We start from the raw sequence: 27213 nt of genomic DNA, 5'->3' as shown, positions 1-27213 counted from the left end.
TATCTAGATTTATGTGTAGTCTGGCATGTATGGAAGACAAGAAATCGAGTCATCTTTGAAGCAGAGTGGCTGCCTCCAAAGATCTTGGCGAACAGATGTGTACAAGAAATGAGTAATTGGCTCAAGTACTGTTGACAAGTTAATGCTGTTAGATTAAAGTTTTATTTATTTTATTTTCATTTTTATTTCTTGCTTTAGCAGGTTACTATAATCTAGCTATAGGTACATTTCGTATTTGCACGTTGTTATTCTGCATGCTACTGTGGGCATGACAGATAACTGGATGTACCATTCTATATTTTAATGAAATCAAAACTGGCAGTCTCTGCTAGACATTCAAAAAAAGAAAAAACCCAGTACTACTGGTATCCTTTTTCCAAACCAAATTATCTAAAAGAGACCTTTAGCATCAGCTACTATAACAGACTAGCTGGTATTTGCAATGAGAACACAAAATCAATATACAGAATACGAAATTGAGTGCAAATGTTTATTTTGCAACAGAAAGAGATGTCATAAAAAAATCGCAATAAGATTGTATTCTCCTTGCAAAAAGTTCAAAGCCAAGCACGATACTTCAATAAGAACCTAACAGCAGAACAGCTAATTTAACTAAATTTCCTAGTAAAACAGAGAAATTTGGAGGAGAAGAGAGGGAAGGGAGGAGATCATAAATGTTTTATTTATGAAGATTGTGCTGGTGGACGGCGTTGAGCTGTCGGGTTCGATTTACGCCTCTCGTACCTTCGACTCTCGTACTTTGATGGTCGCTTCTCCTTGGGCTGGTATGTAGGATAAGTAGAGGGAATGATCTCACCATTTATGTACTTGTCACCTATAAAATAAAAAGAGAGTCACAAATGTTAGAAAGCCCTCCTAATATGTCTATGTATACTTCCATAGAAGTAATATGGTCTCAGCTGGCAAATGTCAGCTGAGAGATTGATATTCAAAACCAAAAAAAGGTAGGCAAAGTTTTTGGTTGCATGAAGGAATTTTAACCCCTGCTCGCCTACCAAAGGACACAAGCCATGCTTGCTCACAAGCCAACCCTGCTTTAATTTTGTACATAGTTCACACTTGACACAAGCAGGGTTGGTACTTGCAAGCAGCAGCATCACACCCATTGGTGATGAGCTGGGTGGAATTCCTTAATGAAGAAAAAGAACTAGGAAAAATCACCATTTTAGTTTAGAAGGGCCACAAGAATAAATAGTTGTGTAACAAAATGATCATAGTTAGCTAACCTCCATAGTCCTTGTTCTTTACATCAATGTAGGAATCAGGAAGTACCCAGAGGACACCTGGAAGCCCTGCAGAGAGAAAGAAAGGTAGAGTGAGTCTTAGTTTCAGGCTAAAATTTTATCAAATAAGTAGTTTTCATTTCAAACCTGTTGTTGCTTTGTCATACAAGGGTCATTTCAAGGTTTAATTTCACCTAAAATTCTGGATTCAGTCAGATACCATTGTACCAGATTATTGTACCAGTAAACACTCATCTGAGCCCAAATTATAAAAAATCTCAATTCCCCATTAAATAAATGTGTTCAGATTCTAAATGATACAAACGTGAATCAGAAAAAAAAAAAAAGCATACCCTTGAATTTTTCAGATGTTTCTTCAGAAACAGTACATTGGAAACCAGTGTAGGTGGTGGTGCTAAATGCATACATATTCGTCTTTGCTTCTTCCATGCTACACAAAGAATTAATTAGGGTAATGCACAAGACTAAAACTGAGTTAAATGAACAATCTGAAAATAACAAGAAGACAAAGCAATCAAAACATAAATTTTCTTATGAAAAGCAGCCATGTGCAATACAGGCAAATTTAAATTTTACGGACAGTTGCAATTTTCTCTCCAAAGAAGACTAACAAGCACTTCACTTGGCTCAATAAGAAAAAAAAAATTAAAGAATTGGGCAAAAACTTAACAAGCACCATACATCACAGCAGGCAACTTGCTGCCACAACCAAACTGTTTTACTGGTAAACTACACACTACTGAAGCTATCTGTAACTTAACCAAATAGACAAGCCAATAGAATTAGCCTTCAACTGAGCAACATTTTTGTTCAGTATAACAAAGGTGCGGTTTAAACCCCTACTTTATTATATAAAAAAGACAAAACACACACACACACACACACATACCACTAAGCCCCACAGCTCCACAGCCCCACTAACCCTAAAGAAACTTAAATTGTCTTAACAAGCCTATTCTGATTCAATTTTTGCTTAACCCTCTAATTATTTAATTATGCCATATTTAAACCCAATTCAGTATCAGTATACCCAATTTATCATTGACGCGGTCAATTTGCAACTAGATGTATACAAACCGACCTAAAAAGAGAAAAACAAAAAGGAGAAAGTTAAAGCAGCAGTTCTTTCAGGAATGTTTGCTAGTACCTATTTAAAAAATGCAAAAGGAACAGATCTATAGGAACTAAACTGCAATTTACCTGCCAAGAACAGTAGCTAGTGTTTGAAGGTAGGTGTCGATCATTTCTTCTCTAGTTGGAGCGGGATCTTTGGGAAACTCCATTATAATGAGCCAGTGGTTATAGTCACAACCTGGTAAGAAAATTGGCTGGTTTTCGTCGGTGGTAACAGTGGAGCCGTTGCCGCCCGCTCCGACTAGAGAGGAGGGGCGGCGCGAGACGAGGGAAAGGAAGGGGGAGGTGATTGGAGAAGGGGTTGAAAGAGAGAGGATAGAGAAACGAGGCTTGGAAATGGGGTGTGTTAGGGTTAGGGTTTTAAGGCGGGGGAGAGAAGAAACTGCGGTTAACGAAGCCATTGTAGCGAAAGCGGAAGAGAAAGAGCGAGAGCGGAGAATGGAGATAAGGTGAGACCGCAGAGAGAGAGAGAGAGATATTTATTGTTAAAACAAGAGAGAGGGGCCTCAAAGATTATTTTCCTCGTTGCCTCGGGGTTTAGGGTTTCTTATTTTATTTATGGTTAGATATTAGATTATTTCTTTCGGATAATAAAAAAAAAACGGTTCAAATGCCTCAATTTTTTTCGAAATTTTTATTAATAAAAATAATTAAATAAATATTGATAATAGAGAAGGAAATTGCCTTTTTTTTGACATGTAAGAAAAATGTAATTGCTTATAATGTCCTCTGGACATTAGAAACTATTACGGCCTGCTTAGTGTAATCTAATTATAAACTAACTAAACTGCGGAAAAAAATAATTCTGGCCTTCATAAACTATCACGGCCAGAGGACTTCATAGTCTATCACAGCCAGAGGGCACAAAACCGAATTACTTTGTTGTTCTATGAAGGCTGAAGCAAACTGTTCCCTCTAGCCGTGATAGACTATGAGTCCTCAGCCAGAGTCTATGAAGGCCAAGATTTTTTTTTTTGCGATTTAGTTAAGAGAGTAATTAGATTTTCGCTAATCTGATCGTGATAGTTTTATCACGTTTTTTCTAGATGTCGAAAAAACACAATTTCTTTCTCCATTATCGATATTTATTTAATTATTTTCTTATTAATAAAAATTTCGGCAATTTTTTTATCTCCATCATGCCTCTATTTTTAAAATATTCGATAGCTCAAAATTTAAAACTTAAAAGTCAAAATAAAATCCTTGAATATGATATACATCATTTTATCTATACACATAAAAAATTATGACATTTCAACTTTGTTTTGGTTGTCATTAAGAGCTTGTAAAAAGTACTAATGTGGATAATTTTTTGACATTAATTTTTCAAATTATCGATTCACATAAAAATGAAAAAAAAAATGTGGTATTTTTTATGAGCACATAGATAAAGTAGCATAGATCACATCTAATGGTTTTATTTTAACGTTTATAATTTAAATTTAAATATATTAACAATTTTAAAAATGAAGACATGATAGAGACACAAAAAATGTAGGTATTTGAACCCTCCTCTAAAAAAAATCAATTGGATCGAAATTTACTAATCAAATTAATTAAAAATGATTAATTTTAATATTCGTGTCAGTGGATAGTTCGAATAATCATTAATCGAATAATCATTATAATTAATAAATATGAACGTATTATATTGTCTTATGATCTGAAGAAAAAATTCTTATGATGGTATTTTGAGATTCTGAAGAAAAAATTATTATTGTTTTTGAGTGAATGACAGCTTTTCAGAAAGAGCGCCAGATGAAAAATCAATTTGCGGTGTTTTGAACGAATTCGTATTCTCTGCATTAACTAAAAAAACAATCTTTTGAGTTAATATATTTAAAATGATTCACTTTAAAATCTATGTGAATTAGATTCACACAAATATTAAAAGACCCTTGAATTATAGACTATGTTCGAATTGGCTCTGTTTAAAAGCAGACGGCCGAGATGCATTAAATCAAAAGATGCTCTTTTGAGTTAATGCAGACAATGCGGACTCATTTTGAACAAAGCTGAAGGTTCAATTATTGTACGTTTGGATGCACTCTAGAATAGCTACTATTTGAGAATAGTACATGAGAATAGTGATTTTTGAAAGAGTGTGAGAATAGTGTTGATGTGGTGCTATTCGGAATAGCGAAAATGTTATTTGGATTGAACATTTAGAATAGCGATGGAGGGATTGAATTTTTGAGATAGCACCAATTGCTATTCCGACTTTTTATAGGAATAGCGGAACAACACTATTCTCGTTGTTCCGAATAGCAATTGAGTGTGTTTGGATGGATCATAACAGTGCTATTCTCGCTATTCTCAGTACATCCAAACATAGAACGTAGCTGGAAATAATTAGAACTCATCTATTTTACTCTTACTTTAAAAGATAACAATGATAACAAGGTTTTATAAATTTTATTTGCATTCGTTGCTTGATTACTAATACAAAATGTATGCATATAGGAAAATACACTACCACCACATTTTAAACAACCAGTCAACCACCAGAATTTTTTTTTTATAAACCATAATTAAAAAATAGATTTTTATGAAACTAACATGATTACTTTTTTTTTTATAAAAAACATAAGAACTGAAATGCCATTTCGGTCCTCAATTTTTTTTTTGACCGAAATGACAATTCGGTCCCAGGTATTTTTACAATTTTTCAACATTTTTTTTCTCAAAATCTGTGAAAACGGCTAGGACCGAAATGACAATTCGGTCAAAAAAAGGGGGGGGGGCCGAAATGGCATCTTGGTTCTTATAGTTTTATAAAAAAACAAAACAATCAAGTTGATTTGGTAATTTTTTTTTATTTATGAATTCTAAAGAAAAATCCAACCACCGCCCACTACTACATGACATGAAAATGAATGATTAAATACTTCTAAACACCTTAAATTAATTAACCAACATATCCAACATATAATACAATAATTATACACCTAAAATTAAACAAGGTATCAACGTATCAGATTTTAGAAAACTTTTGACGGACTTACCGGATAATAATAAGCCAACTAGGGTGTTTATCGGGTCCGGTTTAATCGGTTTTAAAAGTTCGATTTAAATGGTCAAATGGATCGGTTTGGTTAATTTTTTAAAAATGATTTAATAGTTCGGTTCGATTCAGTTTAGAAATTTTACAACTAGCTAGATGAACTGATCGAAATTTTTAAATCCATCCTCCATCCAAATCAAACATTAAAAAAAATTAAAACATTATGACATAATTTATATTGCTTGGTTCGGTTTAAAACCGGTCAAACTGAACCAAACAAAATTTTTAAATTCATCTTTAAAAAAATAAAAAATAAATAACAACAACTATATTTATTTTTATATGATTAGTATTATATTCCGGTTCAACCGCCAAATTTACTTAGATTTGTTCGTTCAGTTTGATTCAATTCTTATTCCATTTTAGTTCGATTAAGTTTCATATTTGGAAACCGAACAAAATTTTATTTTGTCAATTATAATTTAATTTGAACCGAACCGATGAATAATCTAAAGCCTATTATGCTCCATAGACTTCCGAATCATGTAAAGTGCAAAACATCAAAGTCGTAGCTTTTGTCGTCTATTTTTCCAACGCACTTAAATTAGGGGTGTTCAAATGGTCGGTTCCGTTTGGTTCAAATCGAAGTAAAATGATCAAATAAAAAAAAAATTCAGTTTTCAAAAATAGAACCAAATCGAACCGATTAAACTTATCAACTGATTAAAAACCGAACTGAACAAACCGAAGTAAACCTATTAGTACCATTATTAACGAAAAGAATACATGCCAAATGTAAGAAAACAGTGATGGACTGATGGTAGCAGAGAAAGCTAGGGAATATGATGGGGACCTCTTTGGGGAGAATAAATATAAGTCAATTATTAAGGTTCAAGGAATCAAGCAATCAAACAAACAACAGGAAGGTGAGTTGCTTTTGGAAAGGTGGGGGGCATCCCAATATCTTCCTAAACATTTTAAATCTTAATATAAGAAGAAGAAGAAGAAAAAAAAAAGATAATCAAAACTTGCATTGCATCCTTTAGTAGGGGAAATGCAATGGAGAATGTCATATCTCCATCCCTTATTAATTTTATACACGCAGCTAACTCTAATTAACAAAACAATTTGCACTACAAACCGCCCTCCCTGTTGCGAACCTTGCCCTTCATAAGTAGAGAAGAATCCCCAAACTATGACCTTATTAACAATGTCACTCAGTTGAAGGAGCTAGAGAGAACAAGAGCAAGCACCAAAAAAGTTGATAATAATTTGCCATGGGAGGTTCATCCAACCCAGCTCTTTACCCAACCCTAAGCAGAACAATTATTAATCAAATTCCTTCATAATCATGAAAGTTTACCTCATTTCCAATAGGGTTGTGACTGATCCCCAAACTCAGATAGGGGATTAATTTTGCAACCCTTTTCTTTTTACCCCTATTGATTTTTGTTTTTCCTTTACTTTTCTACATTATTGATTAGTCTCATCATTTTTTACAGAGGCAGGTCTTTCAGGGGTGACTACTGGAAGCTGCTCGGGAAAGGTAGAGAGGGCACCATCATCTGATTCATATTCAAGAGAAGTGATTTCATCTCCATCATCTCCTTGGGTTTGTTTCTTGCGCTTGATCACCTTGGTCTTGACCAGCCGCTTCATTCCCTTGTTATTCTGAGCCACAGCACTGTCACTGCTTATCGGTTTAAAAAGCACCTTGCCCACCTTTCTCTCATTAGCTTCTATGATCTGAATTTAATTTGATTCATTGTAAGACAGAGAGAGTCAAGTTCTAAGCACTAAAGTGGAGAAAGAACATTTTCAGGTGAATCAGGCTTTGATTAAGTTGTCAAGTTGAACTTTGAGGCAATCTAATATTCAGATTAAGAATGGGTTACTCTTCTAGTCAGCACACTTCAAGTTGTTACATAGTTCATGCCAGAGTTCCTGGATTTGTTTGTAAGCTATACTACCAACTTTTCAGAAAAAAAATTCACACACTAAAACTGGGTAATAGACAATTCACACAATATCACGACATGAACAGATACAGTGTGCATATGTGCACTCATGTGTCTGTGTGAGAGGAAAAGAGGGAAGACAGGAAGAAACCTCAATTTCGAAAGTCTGGTGTTTCTCATGATTATTGTGGTTGTCATCAGGGTTGTGGTTATTGTCAGCCTTTTCTTGGTAGCCATTCTCTTCTTCATTGTTGGCCTTCTCTAATATCACCACTGTTTTACCTCCTTCCTCTGGTATGTACCCAAATATCTCACATACAAACCCTGACACCGTCTCATATTGATGTCCCTATTCACCATTTTTATTCAAAAATGAACACTAGTATACCAAAACAATGATAGTATTTCAATCATCAGACAATCTGACATGTACACTGCAAAACCTCATAAATAATTCACTAATGATAAGGATAGATTAGGTGTATCTTAATTAATAAAATCTAACATGGTTATACCTTTGGGTAACAGATAAATCTTCAACCCATTATTGGTTATTGCATAGGGAAAAGGAAAATTAACCTCAGGAATTTTGACATTGAGGTCATCAGAAAGCTGATCAATTGATGTATTTGCATCCACGTCAAATGTACCATCTTCTCTCATCACTATATATCCTGTTTTCTTCTGTATTTCTTCCTACATATTTAAAATGAGTCATCAACAGGACAACAGAAAATGGGATAAAAAATTGATCAATAACATATTATTTTCTTAACCAACTTTGGAGTCATTTTCATCGAAAATTTCCCCAACAATTTCTTCAACAACATCTTCTAGTGTCACAATCTGAAAAAATCACAAAAAATTAACAGAAGGATCCCACTTCATTTGAGAAAAAAAAAGTTAATGTAACGAAGTATAATAAGAAAAAGGACCGAAGATAACATACACCAACAGTGCCACCATATTCATTGAGAACGACAGCCATGTGTACCTGCCTTATGCGGAACTCCCTCAGCAAATCCCATACAGACATTGAATCTGCATCACCCAATTTTATGAGGTACAGAGAGAGAGAGAGAGAGAGAGTGCAGGACGGAACAGTGTGGCTGAAATTCTGCAATTCTGGTATAAGGTGCTTAATGGGCACAAACCTCCTACAGGATCCGGATTAGATCTTAACGGGTTTGCCAAAGGGCTGTTTAGGGGTCTGCTAAGGAAACACGATGAAGTGCTGTTTTATTCTAGTTTTTCTTATAATCTGATTTCACTTTTAGCTTTGAAATTTCCTTGAGGTGTTTAGGTTTGCAGTCTTTTTTAAATAAGACAGCACCAAATGCTGTTGTTGGGGTGAACAGTGGGTACTGATCACTGGTACCAGAGTGTGAGTCTCTGGTATGGTACCAATGCCTTGTTTGTAGTTGTTTTGATAATGGGAATTTCTCTGGTAGGTTTACTGGCAAGCAGTATAGCATGAAGTGTTTGTTGTAATTGTACTCAATTTTTTACTTAATATACTTTGGCAGCTTCTGCCAAATTTGAGAGAGAGAGAGAGAGAGGATGGGGGTGGTAGCACAGTTGGCTAGGGAAAAATGTCCTAGGACTGTGGCTACCCAAAGGTCGAGGGTTCGAGCCCCGCAGCCTCTGCGAAGATTTCAAAAAGAAACAGAGAGAGAGAGAGTTGATACCTTACCTGGAACAAAGTAGGTAGGCTTATGAGCCATTTCCTTCACAGTAATGTCCTTCAACTTCTCAACCTTCAAAAAAAGGAGTATGGTTTAACAAATAAGAGAAAACAAAATTCTGGAAATAGAGTGAGATATAAAACCTGTTCAACATGTTCAAGCATGTCCATTGCATAAGCAACGCCAACAATGTTATCAATTCGCTCCTCAAACACAGGAACTCTGGATTACAGGAAAAAAAAACGATACAATTTGGATAATCTATACTAGTAACTACCATTATAATCCAACTAGTGACTAAAAATTAGTTACCTAGAGTACTGATGTATCTCCCACAAATTTTTAAAATCGACGAGAGTTGCACCGCCATCTATGGCCACAACATCAATCAAAGGTGTCATTACTTCTCTCACATGTGTATCTTTTATCGTTAGCACATTCTCTATCATATCCTATTTTTAACAAACAACAACTGTTATGGTCTATCATCAACATTGCAAAAATATAAAATAGCATTAACAAAATGAGTACTTGTTCTTCTTCTTCTATAGCTCCACTTAGTTCGGCTCCACGAAGCATTAACTTTAGTTCATCCTCAGTAACATATGGTTCACTACATGTAAAGACAAGTACCAAGAGAAACAAAACTACATAAAAACAACAAACAAAATATCTGGCATGCTTGTATTGAGTCGAGCAATTTTTGCCTTTAGGAAACCTAAAAACCAGGAAGATTTTTACTCTTAAAATTCATAAATGGTGGAATAGTTTTAATTTGAAACCTGAAATTGGCAAAAGTTGGAATAGAAAAATGCAAATCGTGTTCAGGGCACTACAAAAGGTGGAGTGATAATATTTGTGGGGATATATAAAAAGGAAAAAATAAAGATCTTTATAGTTTAGAATGTTTAAGAGTAAATTACGGAATTATTTGATGTTGATAGATAAATTTGGTCAAATAATAAGAATAATATTGGTGACATATATTTGAAAGAGAAAATAAATGGAAACAAAGATATCATATTCATTGGTTGAACCTTGAAAGATGGGTGTGCACAAGCGTTCTTCCATAGGGTTGCTAGTAGTAAGATATGTATATACATGATTTCTAAGTTTGATTTGATGGTAATATTTACTCTAATATGAGCATTTTATTTCTAATATTTTAGGCTATTATAAATACACACTTGATGCTGAGGTTGAGAGATTTGCACAGGAATAAGGTTTGTAGGGCTACTTGTTGAAGGTGGGAAATCGTGCGATGGTTCTTTTTTTAAAATTCTTTTAGGTCTCTTTGTATGAGACTTTGTTCTTCTTTTTGAAATGAAACAGGTACCTAATGAAGGTACCATTAAAAAGCAAAATGTCTAAAACACATGCCATGGCATTAGCAAGGAATCCAAGCACCAACTTCTTGAGTATTTTTCAAAAGTTTCACAATGATTTGAACTTTGGTTTGAACTTGATTTGCTTATGTTTCAACCAAACCTCATATAAAACTTGGTGAAAAAAAAATGTCAAAGAGGTTAGAAATGAATGGCAATACCTTGCACCTTTCAGGCCTAACATCTTGAGCATTCCCATGGAGAGAAAAGTTGCAACCCTCCCCACTGGGTACAATATAAGTGAAAGCCATGCAACCGGCCTAACCTAATTGCAAAACCCCAAATGATAAATAAAAATCCTATTAGTATGAACAAAAAGTAAAACGAATGTGTCATCTTTGTCTAACAAACTTATCTCACCTTACAACAACTCTGGCCACCTCTGTGGCATTGTGGACAGCTAAGCTTTTTGGGGTAATTTCAGTTAGGAGTAACACTAATACCTGAAATGACATAGATTTCTGTTAGAGTGGAATCAATGTTTTTGTCCTAGTCTTTTTCCCCTTCTATATTTGGTGTTTAGTTGCATATTGCAAATCTATCTTTCTTTTGGTGTTTAGTGGGGGCTTAATTATTAAATTCTTCTCACAAACATAATAGTTTGATCAACACCATGCTTACTAGGCGATGTACTGAACAGCATAACAACAGCAGGGTTTTTTTTTTTTGTGTGTGTGGGGGGGGGGGGGGGGGGGGGGGGGGGGAGCAGCATAACATGGAAGTTTTAAATCTTCATATTTCATTGAGAACTCAGCTAGAGCTTAGTTCAAGTAAGTTAGAACGTGCAAAGACATTAAGCAATTCATTTTACAATATTTTTCAGGGAACGGGAGGAGAAGGCATACAGTCATGACACCAGTTGATGCACTAACCCCTGCCTCACCAAAAATAGCTGTGGCTGCTTCTGTGACAAGAGCTGTAGCACCGATGTTAACCACCCTGATTACAAATCGAAAATAAATGCCTACAATGAGGTTGTTATATTGGATAAAACAAACAATGCAGTTGTAGGTCTTGTACATTACTGGTTACTTCTAGCACCAATGCAATTACCATACTAAAGTAAACCAAATATAGACAGTTCTCAAGGCTGAAATGGTTAATTCTTATTGCACAAGTGTGCTTAAGTGGGGTCAGGCCTGGCAAAGAACATACAATAAGTTATTTCTTTTACTATCTTACTGCAAAAATAACAAGAAAATACAAAGGCACGAGGTTATGAATTGTCATGCAAGGAAAAAAATGTCCAATTTTGATACAAAATCAAACAGGTCCATCACAAATAATGGTGCCATAATAACCAAAACTGCAGAAACATTTTCTTTGTAAGAAATGGATTCTGGAAGCCTGTTGGAGCTTAAATTAGAACAAGTGTTGTTATACAGTGGAACAATGGTTATTGTGAAATACTTGTTTTTATTCTTGGTGGTATTAAACTGAAAGAAAATAAAAATGTTACGTAGTGCCAATGAGAATGGTGGTCAGGAAGCGAGTGACATCACCACGAAGCATTCTGAAGACCCCGTTCTCTGGCTCTTTCTCTGCCAATTCACGCACCTGATTTTAAGAGACAGAAATAGAACAAGGTAACTAAAACAGTGTTCACTAAGCAATGAAATTTATAGCTCTTAACCTATATATAAAGAAGACGAACCTTGGAAAAGGTCAATCTCAAAGGAAATTTGAGCATTAATATGACATATCCTATCGATTTTGAGTAAAACTGGTTAATTTGGCAAGACTAGCTCAGTATTTTACTGCATACATGTATGTAAGAGTCCCTTTATAATATCGCACCAATTACTGCATTTCTTTCCTTTTTACTTAACCTCATATTTTACTGTATGCATGTACTTTAAGTGTTCCCTTCTTTCTGGTACTGTGAGCTTGGTAATTTATTGACAGTATAGAAGCCAAACCTTCCAAGGCCAGAGAGTGGTAATGGAAGTCTCAGCCATGGAAAAGAAAGCAGAGAGGCTGAGAAGAGCTGCCAGAATTAAACCCTGCTCTCTTAAAAGCTGTAAAATCTGCTGAATTTTTGGCCACCACACGGCCAGGGTCGACCGACCTGAGCTGAGGATAGCATTTTCAGCTGCAATTCCTCTCTGACACCTCACTACAGCTAATCCACACACAACAGCAATAACCAGTAGCCGACCTAATCCTCTCTTAACATTGTCGAATCGCAGTTGAGCGGGTTCAGATCCGGAACTGGGAGAGGCGAGAGCAGAAGGGATGACGGACCGGAGGAGGAGGTTGGAATGGGGGTGGAGATGGTGGTGACGATGTCGAGGGGGGTAGGCAAGGAGAGGGAAATGGAGAGTGCGGAGAGAAAAGGAATGGAGAGGTCTGCAAGAAGGTTGGTGGAGAGGGAAAGAAGGGATGGGAGGAGGATGAAGTGAGAAGGGGAATGGAGACATCGGCGCTTGAGAGGAATGGAGGAGGTTATGATTCCATCCGGTGACACGCCGTGTTCACTTGGTGGTGGTGAATGGTGATGGGGGGCTCATGAATAGGAAGGAATGCTGAGAAGGCGAATCCTTTCTTTCTCGCAACTCGCAAGTTGCAAGTAATTCTTATCCCTCAGGTTACCTGACTGAGTAGAATTGAATCGGACGGTTCAAAAATGTATTGGCACGCATCTCAAAGCAAAAATAATCCTGCCCCTAACTTCCCGAATCCCGATCGGATGAGAATAAATTTCAACCGTCCGTTTTAATTGTGTTGAGTCAGGTACCTGGGAGGATTCGGATCCGCAAGGAACAGTTGCAAGTATTTATTACCCAATCCACCTTGCATTTTTCTGTTATTAGATTTGCTCTCCCACTTGCAAATTTTTGGGGAGATTTCGTGTACACCCCTCAAAAATATCGAAATTACGTATGACTTGTCTAGAATTCATAATATCATATTTACCCTTCTAAATTTCAAACACTCACAAATTATCCAACTTATTGACTTTTTTAATAAAATTAATTTTAAATTTATGAAGTGCTCATTCTACCATTTATAAAAAAAATATATATATATACCCTATCTAAGAAAAATATGCAGTCTTCTAATTGATCGGTTGTGAGATCAAATGGTTCATGTTCTTACTTGTAACGTACACACAAGTGTAGGGGTGTTCATCGGTTCAGTTCGGTCCAAACCGAATTAAAATAGGAAGATCAAAGTTTTGTTCGAATTTCAAAAATCAAATCGAACTGAACTGAAATAGAATAAGAATGGAACCGAACTAATTATAAAAATAATCATTTTTGTTAATTTTTTAAATTTATTTAAAGATGAATTTATATTTTGTTTGGTTCGACCAGTTTTAAATCGAACCAAGCAATATCATTATTTTGTAGTTTTAAAAAATTTGAATGCTTGGTTTGGATGCGGGATGGGTTTCAAAATTTCGGTCGGTTTGGTTGAACTGGTTTTAAAATTTCTAAACAAAATTAAACCAAACTATTAAACGAGACCTGATGAATACCCTACACAAGTGTATGCCTAAATTTCATTGTGTATGTATCATAATTAGATAAATTAATTATTTGTCCAAAAGACTATTCACTTTTCTAATACAAACTACACATTTTTATTTTTTAATAGAGGATAAAATGGGTATTTTATAAATTTAAAATGAGTTTTCTCATAAAAAGATCAATAATTTGAATAAATTTGTGAGTTTCTGAAATTTAAAAGAATAAATATAATATAATGAATTTAAAAAGAGAAAATAAGTATTTGAGATTTTTAAGGAGTATACACGAGATTTCTCCCAAATTTTTTTATTCAGGTATTTTTCTTTTCTTCTCCAATTATGGTGTTAGGTGGGGAAATAAATCTGCTACAATTCTAAGGAGATTGTAGGGTCCTAAAATTTCAAATCTAACCTTTCATTTTTGAATGGTACGAATCTCTATAGAAATTGTTTTTATGCACGAATTTCAAAATTAATGAAAGGTTGGATTGGAATTTTAGGATCCTACAATCCCCTTAGGATCGCAGATTTATTTCCGTTAGGTGGGAGAATAAAGAGGATAAAAAATAACTTTTTATCTCGTATAATCAAATTTGATAAAAAAAAAAAGGTATGAAGATAATTTTTATCTCACGTGAGTTATTCAAGCCCTCTATTCAAGTATATCTATGAATATATTATAGAAAATACAGAAGAAATGAAGAATAAAGAGAGACTCTAGTATCAATTTGATTATATTTGATAGATGGATATAATAAAAGTATAACATATAATCTTTATCTCATTTAAATTATTCTTCATTCAAAAATAAGGATCTTGATAATTGTCCCCCCCCCCCCCCCCCCCCCCCCCCCCCCCCACACACACACACACACACCTCTATTCTTCTATTTATCCCTGCACTAATTTCTATAATTGTCTTGGGGATCACAAAAACTCCAATACTTATTTTTTTTCTAAAATATTAATTCCCATTCACAGAAGTATTTATACCTATAAGGTGAATAATTTTTACATATTGTCTCTCCAATCAAATCTCAAACTACATAGGGGGACCATACACGTTTTTAGAGGTGGATTTTTTTTATTCATTTAATCTCGTTTACATTTCTAACGATCTATAAATTTTTTTGCAAATCTAAAACCACGAACTTCTTCTATACAATTTTCTCTTTCAAATGAGATCTATGATGACATATTTTCGGACTCGTCGTCATAAAGTATTTATACCTATACTTGCAAGTATTTTTTACATATGATACTGGCTGACATCTGAAAGTATTAATATAAAGTATTACAAGTATTTATACCTATGTTGTAAACTACTTCATTTGATGAAGGTTGACGCGGGACCATTGAGGCATGAAAAAGAGTGATCATATCGTTATGCATGCAAGTATTAATATTTTATTTTGCAAGGATTAATTTATTATATTTTAGTATTTATACTTATAAAAGTTAATGCAAGATGAGTGTGTCAACTGAAAAAAAAGACCATAGTACAATTTTTCTTTAATGTTGTTGGGGGATAGAGGGGGGACAAGAGTATGGGGATACTTATAATTATTCTAAATAAAATCATATAACAATCCTATGCAAAGATTCCTGCAATAGTCAATTTATTTATTTATGGGTCACTTCGAGTTTCAAATAGAAATATTCCTCACAGTGTTATATTTTTTTTAGTAAAAAACTCTTGCTTCAAATTTAGTCTTTTTCTTCTTTAAAGTCTTTATTTTCAAATAGGTTAGAAATAAAATTCAACCGGAATCAAAAACACATGGACTTCTGAGGAGACAGGAGGTCATCCATCCTAGTACTACTCCTTTCCAATTTGTGAGGGTTTTATTTTCATTAAGAGGCTGTTTTTTTTAACCGCTGGCTTGCCAAGTCTACCACGAACCTTCCTTCTTTTTTCTGGCTTGGGACAATCTGTGTAGAAACTAACACAGGCGGAGTTTTGCTTCAAGTTTAGTGTAATTTGAAAATGAATTTGTCAGAAAAAAAAATGACAGTTTAAATTTGTGGGTATTTGATCATTGACCAACTGGAATCCAAAATTTGATATATTGTATCAAGTTATTTTGCATACATCTCCTCTGATTATATATTGTATCAAGTTATTACTAAACAACTATACCTGCCTTCCCCTCTTTGTGGTCCAAACTTGTGAATTCTTTGTACCAGTATGGGTAATAGAACAGTAAGGCACGGCATAGTACAGAGGCATCGGTACTATGCACCAGTGACAGCCAGAAGACTATCCAGTAACAGCTAGAAGATTAGTTAATTAGTGGTTTTTGTGTAATTAGCAAGTGAGGCAAGAACTGAATTAGTTAGAATCAGTTAGTGGCATAAATGTAATTAGCAAGGAATTAGAGATAAAAGCTGTTGCCTTTATATAGAGATGTATTATGCCATTTGTAAAGATTACACAATCAAGAATGAAAATAAAGATTCTTTGATTCAATTATCTCTCTCTTCTTTACAATGGGTCAATTATCATTATCACCCACATTGAACTTTTTTAACATCATAATTCAACTTTTTTTAATGTAGTAGATAGAAATCAATTCACTGTTATGCTACTGATGTTTATCAATTATCACGTTCAAGTACTGTATATTATTAACTGCTGTAATGCAATATTAATCTCTATACATACTAGAGAATACAAATCCTATTTTTTTTTTTTTTTCCTGCAGCGTCAAGTTACCTCTGCAACTAACAACTTCCGGAAACTTGCAATAAAATTCATAAGCCAACAACACAGCATTTTAGTCTTGCACAATTTAGACCATGATTTTCTGGCATCACAGGAATCAGCATTATTTCATGTAACGCAAAAATATTAATCTGTGTTATTCAATTGGGTGTAAACAAATTCGAATTATCTGCTCCGAATCCAATCCGTATCCGTATGGGATTCGAATTTGGATAAACGGATTCGGATGAGGATATTTTCTCAATTTCCAGAACAGAACCAAATACGGATTCAGATAAATTATATGACCCGGAAATGGAGCAGATATCCGAATGTATTCTGAGATATAATGAAATATGCTTTAATTGCCTTGCATTTAAACAAAGCGTAATGCTTAGCAATAACCACATTATCAAAATACGAGCTAAGAGAACAGCAAAGAGAACAAAACAACAACAGGGACGACAAAATTCAATATAAATCCTATATGTACATATAGCTACCTGCCTACATGTACAGTTCTACAAAATTCCTATAAATCATCTAAAGGAACTAACTACAAAAACTGTTCCTATTCTATTGAGAAGTTTCTCTACAATTTCATCAAAAATGAAGGTAAAAATAATTACCAATAACCCCCACAAGAACACTTTCCCTCACTAAAGTGGTGAAACCTGCTAGCATCTCTAATCACAATATCTCGCCGGGTAATTGACCCAACAATTTCAATGAAAGCATGGCAATGCTCACAAATCCTGTGTGGCTGTAGAAGTTGTAATGGTGCAAATTCTGGTGTACCAATCAACCCGAAAGCAACTGCCAATTTCTCACTGTGGTTTGAATGCACCGCCAATTCTTGTTCACTGACATCTGGTAAAACACACTTCACTATCTCACCAACAGGAACGGCTTTCTCAATCTCTTGCATCAACTCACCAATCTTTCCATAAATATAGGCACTTTGTGGGTGTGACTTGTCACCAGTGAAAAACAGGTATGGTTTTTTCTTCACCTCAATCCAAGTATATGAAACACTTAGCTCAAAACCCTGTTCTGTAAGTGTGTCTACGACCCGCTTTGCATCTTGCATTCTACCCCTCCTAAGGTACAAATTGAGCAATACAACATAATTGGAGAGTTTTCTGGGGTCCATGTAGTAAAGTCTCTCAGCCGCATAGAACCCTAGCTCCTCATTTTCATGGGCCCAGCAAGCCCTGAGAAATGCAGCCCACATGTTTCTTGTGGGACCACATGGTGCCTCTTGTATCAAATCCAATGCTTCTTGTAAAAGCCCTTTCCTTCCTAACAAATCCACAATGCATTCATAGTGCATTGCTCGTGGCTTCACATTATATCCCTTTCGCATGTTTTCAAAAATGCTCCTCCCTTTTCTCAACATTCCAGAATAGGCACATCCAACCAACACGGCTAGAAAAGTTACATGATTCGGTGCACACCCTTCTTTGACCATTCGATCAAACATTTTGATGGCCATCCAACCCATGCCATGGTATGCATAACCACCAATCAAAGCATTCCATATAATCACATTTTTACGTGGCAATTGGTTGAACACACCGCATGCATCTTCCATTCTACCCCATTTGCCATAAAGGTCTACCAAAGCTGTTCCCACGGCCAGATTCAACCCAAACCCACTTTGTAGTAAAGCTGCATGAATTTCTCTACCCTGCTCGATCGAGCCTAACCTAGCACAAACCGTAATTATGGTTGAGTAGGTGAACTTATTCATTCTAACTTTGGTGCTTTTCATCTCATTATACAAATCTAAAGCCTCCTCGCTAAGCCCATTAAAGGCTAAACCTGCTATCATTGTGTTCCAACCTACAACAGTTTTCTCAGGCATCGAATCAAAGAGCTTCCGAGCGTCTTCTATGCAGGCACATTTCGCGTACATGTCCATCAAAGCACATAAAACATAGGAATTATTATCAAAATAACGTTCCTTGCCCACAATTGCGTGCAATTGACGGCCAAGAGATTCTACAGATAAGCCAGCACATGCATTTATTACACTGACAAATTTGCGGGGCCCTTTTTCAGGTCTTCTTTTCCATATCCACAGAAACAACTTTATGGCCTCTAAATACTTACCAAAGAAAACAGAACCATACAATATCATGTTAAAAGAAGTAGCATTTCTCTTGGGCATTTTATCAAACAGTCGATGGGCTCTATATATGAGCCCACATTTGATAAAGAGAAGAATGAAACGATTGTACAGATATATGTCAAAATCAGAATCAGCAGAAATATTGAAATCTGAACCTGCATCTGAATCAGAATCAGCAGAAATATTGAAATCTGAATCTGCATCTGAATCAGAATCAGAAACATATTCAGATAGATACCGGGCTACCAACAACTTGGCATATCGGCGTGACCTCAATGCTATGCATGCATTGATCAAAGCATCATAGGTGTTCGGAGGGATCTTAATACGGTCTGGCACCTGTTCAAACAATTCAAGGGCCTCACTGTAATCCTTTGAGATGACAAAATACTCTAGCTGGTCGCAAAAGCAAGCCGGGTCTAAACCCATTACAGGAGGTGCCGGTTCTTGCAAGGATTGTGGCTCCAGCACTGATGGACGACGAATTGGTGTGGGTTTTGGTTTGAGGAGACAATGAAGAGGCCACAAATCTATCTTCTTCGCAATTGAAATTGAACTAAAACCAAGAAAAGGCCTAATCTTTGTGAAATTTTTGAAAGCGGGGAAATAGAAGAGAGGCAAGTTGCTCAAATTTTGGGTTTCATGGTTGCAAGTACAGTTACAGACGCGGGCGAAGCAGAGTTCCATTCAATTCTCACAGAGAAGTAGAGAATAGCTGCGGAATTTTAGAAGATAATGTTTCGAATTTTAATACTAGAGATTCTGACAGAGGTTTTAAGTGAGCGAGAAGCTTGATTTTACAATATCAGCTATCGTTGGGGTTTATCGGAAACCCGAGGAGGAGAGAACGGACTGAGTACGATTGAATCGGATGATCCAAAATTGCTCCTTTTAAATTGGTACGAATCTCAAAGCACAAATAATTCTTCTCCCTCAGCTATCCGAGCAAGAACTGGATGAAATTAAATCTGGACCGTCCTCTTTTCAATTGTGTTGACTCAGGTACCTGGGAGCATTCGGATCCGAGAGAACGAGCCTATATTTATTTATTTTTCCGAAATTTGCATGAATAAGTGCCATTTCTCTCCAAATTTTTTGGGCCAAGTTGATATTTCAAATTTCATTGGGCTATAAGATCTTTCAGGCCTGCTGAGAAGCTGTCTTCTCTGGCGTGGATTGATGGATATCATATATTCATTATAGGAGTGAGTCTATGGTACTATGCATATCACGGGTTGTTACTGTGCTACGGCTCTATATTTGAGTTTTCAAATTCTAACGGTTGATCCGAACCGTTCATCTTGTTCTCCATATTAATATGTGTTTGGAGACCAAATTTTACATTTTTTGAAAATATTTTACTATTTTTTTAGATATTTAGAAAATCACTTGATCTGAAAATTCTGGACCATCCAAAAACAGTGATTTTCAATAAATCTAAAAAAATAGTAAAAGAATTTCAAAAAATGTAAAATTTGGTCTCCAAACACATATTAATATGGAGAACAAGATGAACGGTTCAGATCGACCGTTAGGATTTGAAAACTCAAATATAGAGCTGTAGCACGGTAACAAATCGTAATATGCATAGTACCATAGACTCACTCTTATTATTAGGGGTGTCAATGGGTACGGTACGGGTCAGGTGGAGACATTTTCATACCCATACCCATTAAAATTGACCTTACCCATACCCTACCCATACCCATTAAAAATTGATCTTACCCTACCCTACCTTTACCCGTTAATATTATCGGGTAACGAAACAGTAGCGGGTGAATAATGGATAATACTAGTATAATAATTAGTTTTATTATATTTTATAAATTAAACATCAAAAACTCATTCATTTTAACACATATATAATTGCATTTCTAATAAAAAATAAAATAAATGTGCAATCAATTCCAACTAAATTATTTTTTATAAAGAATAAAAATTCAAAAACACGAATATACATTTAAGTGGGTTGAAAATTGAATTAAATATACATTTAAGTGGGTTGAAAATTGAATTGAATATATATTTGGATTTTATAATTACCCTATAGGGTAACGGGTACGAAATAGTCATTACTCATACCCTTACCCATTTATTTAACGAAAAAAAATTCTTACCCATATCCATACCCAATAAACTAACGAAAAAAAAACCTTACTTATATCCGCCTTATCGAATACGATACGGGTCAGGTAAACGGCTAAAAAGGTACCATTGACACCCCTACTTATTATAGATCTGAAAAGGCCACATTTTCACGACTGATAATTATCGCTGGCTTTATCTCATTGACAGTGACATTAATATAACCGCTGACCACTGTCCTTTCTTCATCAATTCAGAAACAGGGATGTAAAGAGAGCAGATCACCTGCCCCGGGCTGCAGGAAAATTCTGCCCCCTCTATCTCTGCAACTGAGACTGATCACTCTTAAAGGGTGTCGGTCACTATTCATTTTTGAATTTGAAGTCCACTAACAGTGACTCTGGGGACAGAGGATTCAATCTCGGATGTAAATACGTGCGCCGTGCTATGTCTAAGTCACCTTTTTACGTGTTGTATTGTGTTGTCATTAAATTAAAGAAAACGGTCATAACATATAAATAGTAATGATATATTAGTGAGTCTGACTAGTGTAACATTAGTATCATTTCAATCTATATAACGTCAATTTCAAAATCTATCAAATTGACTTCAAACAGTGAATTCAAATCGTTCAAACCAATCTACTTTATTAGTTGTGCATTTACATGTAAAATTTATAATATTTTGAATTTATTTGGTACCAAGTCAAGCAGTTAAATGTGTGAGTTTTTAAGTTAATTTTAATATATTCATTTTCAATATTTTTACCGCTTGATTTGATACTAAAATAACTCGAAAATATAAAAAAACTTGCATGTAAACGCATCACTCATAAAGTAAATTGGTTTGAACGGTTTGGATCAGTCATTTGAACTTTATTCAATCAATTTTGAAGTTAGTGTCATGTGACACCGATGTCATACTAGTTAGACTCTACATTAATTATGTTGTGATTAACTATATTTGTCACATTTAATTATAATTAATTATTTTTTCATAATTTAAATTTATTATTTGATTAAGATTTAACGGTTCTAATTATGTTTTAACTAACGTGATCACGTGACGTGTCATATCGTGTCAAGTTTCTAAAAACTAGTCATGTAATGACGTATCCCCACATCATAACCTTTTACATCCCTAATTCAGATCCAACACAAATACCTGACCTGATCATGTAGATTGAGATCTGAATTATCCTTTTTAATCTGACACAAATCTCAAATAAACCTCCTTTATATTCTAAATAATTCAGTATAAATAGACATGCAGTATATATATATATACCGTGTAGAATACAGGTGTTCAAACAGTCGTTTCGGTTAAAACCGAACTAAAATAATCAAATCAATTTTTTTTTTCGGTTTTAAAAAATAGAGCCAAACTGAACCAATTAAAATTATAAACTGATTAAGAACCGAACTGAACAAACCGAAGTAAATTTCAGTTTGTTCGGTTCAAACTGAAGTAAACCTATTTGGTGTCATTATTAACGAAAAATACACGTTCATACACAAGTTGTTCAATTCTATACAAAGAATGTAGATGCTATAAAATATTTAAACTAAAATGAAAGAAATGAAGCAATGATTGAACCAAAAAAAAATATAAATCATAATTGAACCAATATAATTCGATTGGTTCAGTTTAGTCGGTTTTGAAAAATCTAAACCGAACTGATCCATTTAAATCGAAAAAACCGAACCATTTAAACTGAAATTTTTCGGTTCGATTGAAAACCGAACCGTTTGAACACCCCTATTGTAGGGGAAATAAATCTGCTGCGATCCTACAGGATCACAGGGTCCCTGCAATTCTAATCTCAACCTTTCATATATTTTGACATCCGCGCACAAAAACTATCTCTTTTTAAGATTCGTACATTGTAATAAATGAAGGGTTGAAATTGGAATCGCAGGACTCTGCGATCCTGTTGGATCGCAGCAGATTTGCTTCCTATTGTAGGATACTCTCTCGCTTCGTTGCGTGTAGACGAGGGCACGGAGATTGACACATTGATAGCAATCAATCCACAAAATTTTCATATGTTGAAAAAAGGCCATCAATATTTGAAATGATCAACCTAACTTTGATTGTGATTTCTTATACCATCACCTTTGAATGTGTATAAAACTGTTGTTGACAAATGACGACACCTGTATTATAATTTTCAACTTTTATTTTTGATGGAGAAGCATGAAGTCAACATTTCGAAATTAAATGGAATTGATATCTAAAAATTTAAAAGTGAAGCTCTCATTATCATATTGTTGAGTGAAACCCGCTTTCCATGAGATTTATTTATTTATTTTAAAGTTAACTAGTTAACCTAACCAGATGGACTTGATTTCGACAAAATAAATAATGAGATGCCATTAGACTGAGAATTTTTTTTTATAAATCATGATTAGAAATTTTTTTTTTTTGTGAAACCAACATGATTTTTTTTTTTAAATACCATAAGAACCGAAATGTCATTTTATGAAACCAACATGGTAATCGGTCCCATGTATTTTTACAATTTTTTTTCGAAATATGTGAAAACAGCTGGGACCAAAATGACATTTCGGCCAAAAAAAAACAGAGAGACCAAAATAGCATTTCTGTACTTATAGTTTTTGTAAATAAAAAAGTAATCATGTTGGTTTGTTTAAATTTTTATTTCTAATTATGGTTTATACAAAAAAATTCTTAGACCGATATCATGCTTTAATAGCAGAAATAGAAGTCTAGTCCGTTTATTATAGATGTGTTCATTTTATTATTAAACTCTTTTTTTTTTATCAAATTTGATTCAATGTAATTTAAAAATTGTTTATTGTCAAATGTCGATCACACTATATTTTTTTTGATATAAAATTTTCAAATCGTTCAAACTAAATCATGATTCACGTCCTGTCCGATTAACATATCAATATCCTAAAATCTTTTATTTTGACAATCTCTGTGTTGTTTTTTCTTTTCTTTTTTTATGGTTATCTATGTGTTGTTTTCAAATTATTATTTTTTATTACTCCGGAATAAAAATATGCATTACATAAAATTAAAATTTTTAAATTGAGAGAATACTATCAATAGTATAATGTCTATAAATATATAACAATTGAGTAGATGATAAAAAAATAAAATAATTGATTTTATATTTTGAACTATGTATAACTCACATATTGACAAATATTTATTAGTAAAATGTCAGGTAATTTCAAACCATATATGATTAAATTTGAGAATAATTAATATTTGATCTAACGATTGAAAATGGTTGATAATTAGGCTTGCGCTAGAAATTTCGACGATCTTTGAAGCATCATCAAACAACACTTAAATTGTATGAAATTTGATAAATATTAGACTATTTATATGCCCAATAACGTACTTAAACCGAACTTTTTATTAATAGCCAAAACACATATTAAATTTCAAAAACTACTCAAGTTTTCGCCTTTTCTGAAAACTATTCAAACCGCAAATTTTTTTTACAGTTTTCCGCCATACTTTATGCAAAAAAATTTACAATTCAAAATATTTTTGTCCACCTTTTTTTCTCTCTTCAATCCAAATTTTTTTTGCTGAGTGAGAATATGGATCCTGCTTTGTTCATTTTATAAGGAAAATGCCCCAAACTGCAAAAAAAAATTGTCAGTTTTGGCTAAAACCGCAAAAAAAAAAAATTGCGGTTCGAGGAATCCACAAATTTTTTTGCGGTTTGTGAAAGCCTCTAACCTTTATATTTTTTTGCGGAAAGTTGAGTTGAAACTGGTAAAAAAATTTGAAGTTTGGATAGTTTTAAAAAAAACAAGGCAAAAACCTGCATAGTTTTTGAAATTTAATATGTTTTTTGGATATTAATAAAAATTTCGGTACTTAAATTTACTTTCTATTTTCATATACGTTTGAATTATTTTTGAAAAATTGGTATTAATATTTGTCACAATAATCGCTATCAAGTGATGGAAATTTACTTGATTATATGTCAAGTCGCTAATTAAATCAATCGTGGTACAACATTTGTTTTTTGTTTTTGTTTTTGTTTTTCTTTCAATACAACCAGTACGTGTCACTTGTGGTGTGACTTGTAAGGCTGCTTCGAGAAGGATATGGCGATCTAACGTGTGCAACTAATTAACCACCTCAATTTCTTTCCTTAACATAAATTCAAGGTTTCACATATATATATATATATATATATATATATATATAGAGGTGAGCTACGGGGAGTTGCGAAGTAAAACACATTTCTACTTCACGCCGTATTTTTATTTTGAAAGTCCAAACGACCGATCCGAACCGTTAGATGTTTAATCCATATTGAAATGTGCTTGGAGACCAAATTTTACATTTTTTGGAATTTTTTTACTATTTATTAAGCATTTTTGAAAATTGCTGTTTTACTGTGAATAGTAAAAAACAGTAAAATTTTCTGGACCATCAGATCAGCGACTTTCAAAATTGCTTAATAAATAGTAAAAAAATTCCAAAAAATGTAAAATTTGGTCTCCAAGCACATTTCAATATGAAGAACAAGATGAACGGTTCGGATCGACGTTTTGAACTTTAAAATCGCAAAATATGAGCGTGAAGTAAAATAATTGCTTTACTTCGCAACTCACCGTAGCCTAGCTATATATATATCTCCTAGACCCCTACTGTTCTACCAGTTAATTAATTACCCTATATATATTACAAGGATCCATATCCTCTCAGGTACCTGCACAACAAGAATGAGACACTTTTCGTGAGAATAAAAAAGTGACTTTTTGCGACGGACTATCCTCATTGTTTAGCTTTTTTTTTTTACGATGGTACTTTTTGCAACGAACGATCATCATAAATGCGCTTTTTCTCTCGCGAAAATTGTCTACTTTGTTGTACTGCTGACTCACACAATTGTAATGGACGGCTCAGATTTAATCTCAGCCAGTGCCTGCTCAGATTTTATTTGTGCTTTGAGATTTGTGCCAACTTAAAAATTTCATTTTAAACTGTCCGATTCAATTGTACTCAGTCAGGTAACATGAGGGGATGTGAATTCTATAGGAAAAGCCCAAACAATAAGTCGTTCACAGTTTTCTCTAAAAAAAAAAAAAAATCGTTGAATACAGACACATATGACATATGAAGACACAGGAATATAAATGAATAACCACGCCTCTTTTATTCTAAATACATCAAACAAATAATGTATGTGAGATCCAATATAAAAATATAAAAAAGTATATAAAAAACAAGGATCAAGCTAGCTATCCTATAACAATAAGTAGAGAAAATGAAAAGAAAAAAAAAATCACTAGTATACACTGTCATGTATGCAAGTCTCGTTTTAAAATGCCAAAAGAGCAGCCAATCCAAATACAAGCCCGGCACCAGCCGTGACACTGGTGGCGGCCGAGTCTGGGGGGGAGCCACCGGGTGGTGATGCAACCGGAGAGGTCGAACCAGAAGTTGGAGATGGTGAAGTGGAGGATCCGGAGACCACGTTGATTTGTACTTTCTGACCCGCTGAGCAATGGCCGGTAAACCCGCAAATGAAGTATCTGGACCCCACTTCAGTGAGAGTGATGACGGTGTTGCCATCAGTGTATGTGGAGATCGGGTTGGAGGTGTTGCACGAGTCGAAGTTCGCTTGAGTCACCTCGAGCACGTCGTGTTCCGATGGGTTGTAGCTGAAATCTGAACAAATTAAAATATTGTGTAGCCGTTAAAATTATATTTCATGAAACTATGTTTTAATACATCTATATATTTCATTAAAATTTAACAATAGATTTTTTATGTACAGAATAAAACTTTGAAATTTCATTTAGAATTGTAGAGGAAAATAATTTACTGAGAACATCGCCAACGTGGAATGTGTTAGATTCAGCCCACTGTGTCAAGTTGGTTTGTAGGTTCCATGAGCCACTTGGCGCACCGACCGTGTAGTTTGTAGCCATCGCCAGCTCGACAACCGCCACCACCGCCGCAACTGCCAGCAAAATTTTCGCCATTTTCGCCATTGTAAATTTAGGAAGGGGCAAGGAGAGGAGTAGTTGAGTATTTAGACTAAATGGCTATGCGCTTTGGAGCAGAATTTGATGTTCTATATGTATATTGCATTTGCATTGCATTGCATATATAGGCGGTGCTGAGATTATATATAGAGGTCATGGGACATGTTAAATGAAAATGGCCAGGTGTAAAAAGAGGCGGCTGTGAAATTGACCAAAATTAATGCATGGCTTTGATTTTTTCCTTTTTTAATAGATATAGCATGGAAACACGCGGCATGTCGTACGTCGTCGATGACCAATATATCACGCTGTAGTGCTGTACACGTGGAGCTATATGTTTCATTACATAATTTAAATGTACATGAAGAATAATCAAGAATGTGAACAGATTTGCTTA

At 34.5% G+C, this 27213-nt stretch overlaps 4 protein-coding genes across 4 annotated transcripts; all 4 read right to left on the bottom strand.

The window, feature by feature from the left end:
- Positions 1-436: 436 nt before the first annotated feature.
- Positions 437-2926, bottom strand: MORF9 (plastid developmental protein DAG). The gene is made up of 4 exons (XM_078320070.1): positions 2466-2926; positions 1598-1695; positions 1248-1313; positions 437-835 (listed from the first exon to the last, which is right to left on the bottom strand). Exons 1-4 carry the CDS (start codon positions 2798-2800, stop codon positions 684-686), a joined length of 651 nt encoding a protein of 216 aa, XP_078176196.1. The 5' UTR covers positions 2801-2926; the 3' UTR covers positions 437-683.
- A 3757-nt stretch (positions 2927-6683) lies between these two features.
- On the bottom strand, positions 6684-12999 carry LOC144569617 (DUF21 domain-containing protein At1g55930, chloroplastic-like). Its single transcript, XM_078320069.1, has 14 exons — positions 12351-12999; positions 11891-11988; positions 11277-11370; positions 10792-10874; positions 10593-10691; positions 9578-9659; positions 9359-9498; positions 9190-9268; positions 9055-9118; positions 8311-8402; positions 8142-8207; positions 7941-8057; positions 7513-7710; positions 6684-7149 (listed from the first exon to the last, which is right to left on the bottom strand). Exons 1-14 carry the CDS (start codon positions 12849-12851, stop codon positions 6877-6879), a joined length of 1986 nt encoding a protein of 661 aa, XP_078176195.1. The 5' UTR covers positions 12852-12999; the 3' UTR covers positions 6684-6876.
- A 4066-nt stretch (positions 13000-17065) lies between these two features.
- Positions 17066-19448, bottom strand: EMB3141 (Pentatricopeptide repeat (PPR-like) superfamily protein). The gene has a single exon (XM_078320369.1). The coding sequence runs from the start codon at positions 19426-19428 to the stop codon at positions 17233-17235; it is 2196 nt and encodes a 731-aa protein (XP_078176495.1). The 5' UTR covers positions 19429-19448; the 3' UTR covers positions 17066-17232.
- Positions 19449-25958: 6510 nt separating this feature from the next.
- LOC144569582 (mavicyanin-like) lies at positions 25959-26917 on the bottom strand. Its single transcript, XM_078320024.1, has 2 exons — positions 26654-26917; positions 25959-26496 (listed from the first exon to the last, which is right to left on the bottom strand). The coding sequence occupies exons 1-2, from the start codon at positions 26820-26822 to the stop codon at positions 26147-26149; spliced, it is 519 nt and encodes a 172-aa protein (XP_078176150.1). The 5' UTR covers positions 26823-26917; the 3' UTR covers positions 25959-26146.
- Positions 26918-27213: the final 296 nt, after the last annotated feature.

This window comes from Carex rostrata, chromosome 18 (assembly GCF_964058835.1).
Source record: "Carex rostrata chromosome 18, lpCarRost1.2, whole genome shotgun sequence".
NCBI classification, from domain to species: Eukaryota; Viridiplantae; Streptophyta; class Magnoliopsida; order Poales; family Cyperaceae; genus Carex; species Carex rostrata.
This window is presented reverse-complemented; position numbering and strand designations above follow the sequence as displayed.

Bases quoted from the DNA above. Each gene is read 5' to 3' on its own strand.
- LOC144569582 (XM_078320024.1), bottom strand. From the start codon at position 26,822: ATGGCGAAAATGGCGAAAATTTTGCTGGCAGTTGCGGCGGTGGTGGCG. The intron at 26,497-26,653 runs GTAAATTATTTT...TAATTTGTTCAG, and splicing joins CCACGTTGGCGATGTTCTCA to ATTTCAGCTACAACCCATCG.
- LOC144569617 (XM_078320069.1), bottom strand. From the start codon at position 12,851: ATGTCTCCATTCCCCTTCTCACTTCATCCTCCTCCCATCCCTTCTTTC. The intron at 10,875-11,276 runs GTATGCCTTCTC...ATGTCATTTCAG, and splicing joins CATCAACTGGTGTCATGACT to GTATTAGTGTTACTCCTAAC. The intron at 7,150-7,512 runs GTTTCTTCCTGT...AATTAAATTCAG, and splicing joins ACCAGACTTTCGAAATTGAG to ATCATAGAAGCTAATGAGAG.
- MORF9 (XM_078320070.1), bottom strand. From the start codon at position 2,800: ATGGCTTCGTTAACCGCAGTTTCTTCTCTCCCCCGCCTTAAAACCCTA. The intron at 1,696-2,465 runs GTAAATTGCAGT...TTCTTTGTGTAG, and splicing joins CTAGCTACTGTTCTTGGCAG to CATGGAAGAAGCAAAGACGA. The intron at 1,314-1,597 runs GTATGCTTTTTT...TTCTCTCTGCAG, and splicing joins AACATCTGAAAAATTCAAGG to GGCTTCCAGGTGTCCTCTGG.
- EMB3141 (XM_078320369.1), bottom strand. From the start codon at position 19,428: ATGGAACTCTGCTTCGCCCGCGTCTGTAACTGTACTTGCAACCATGAA.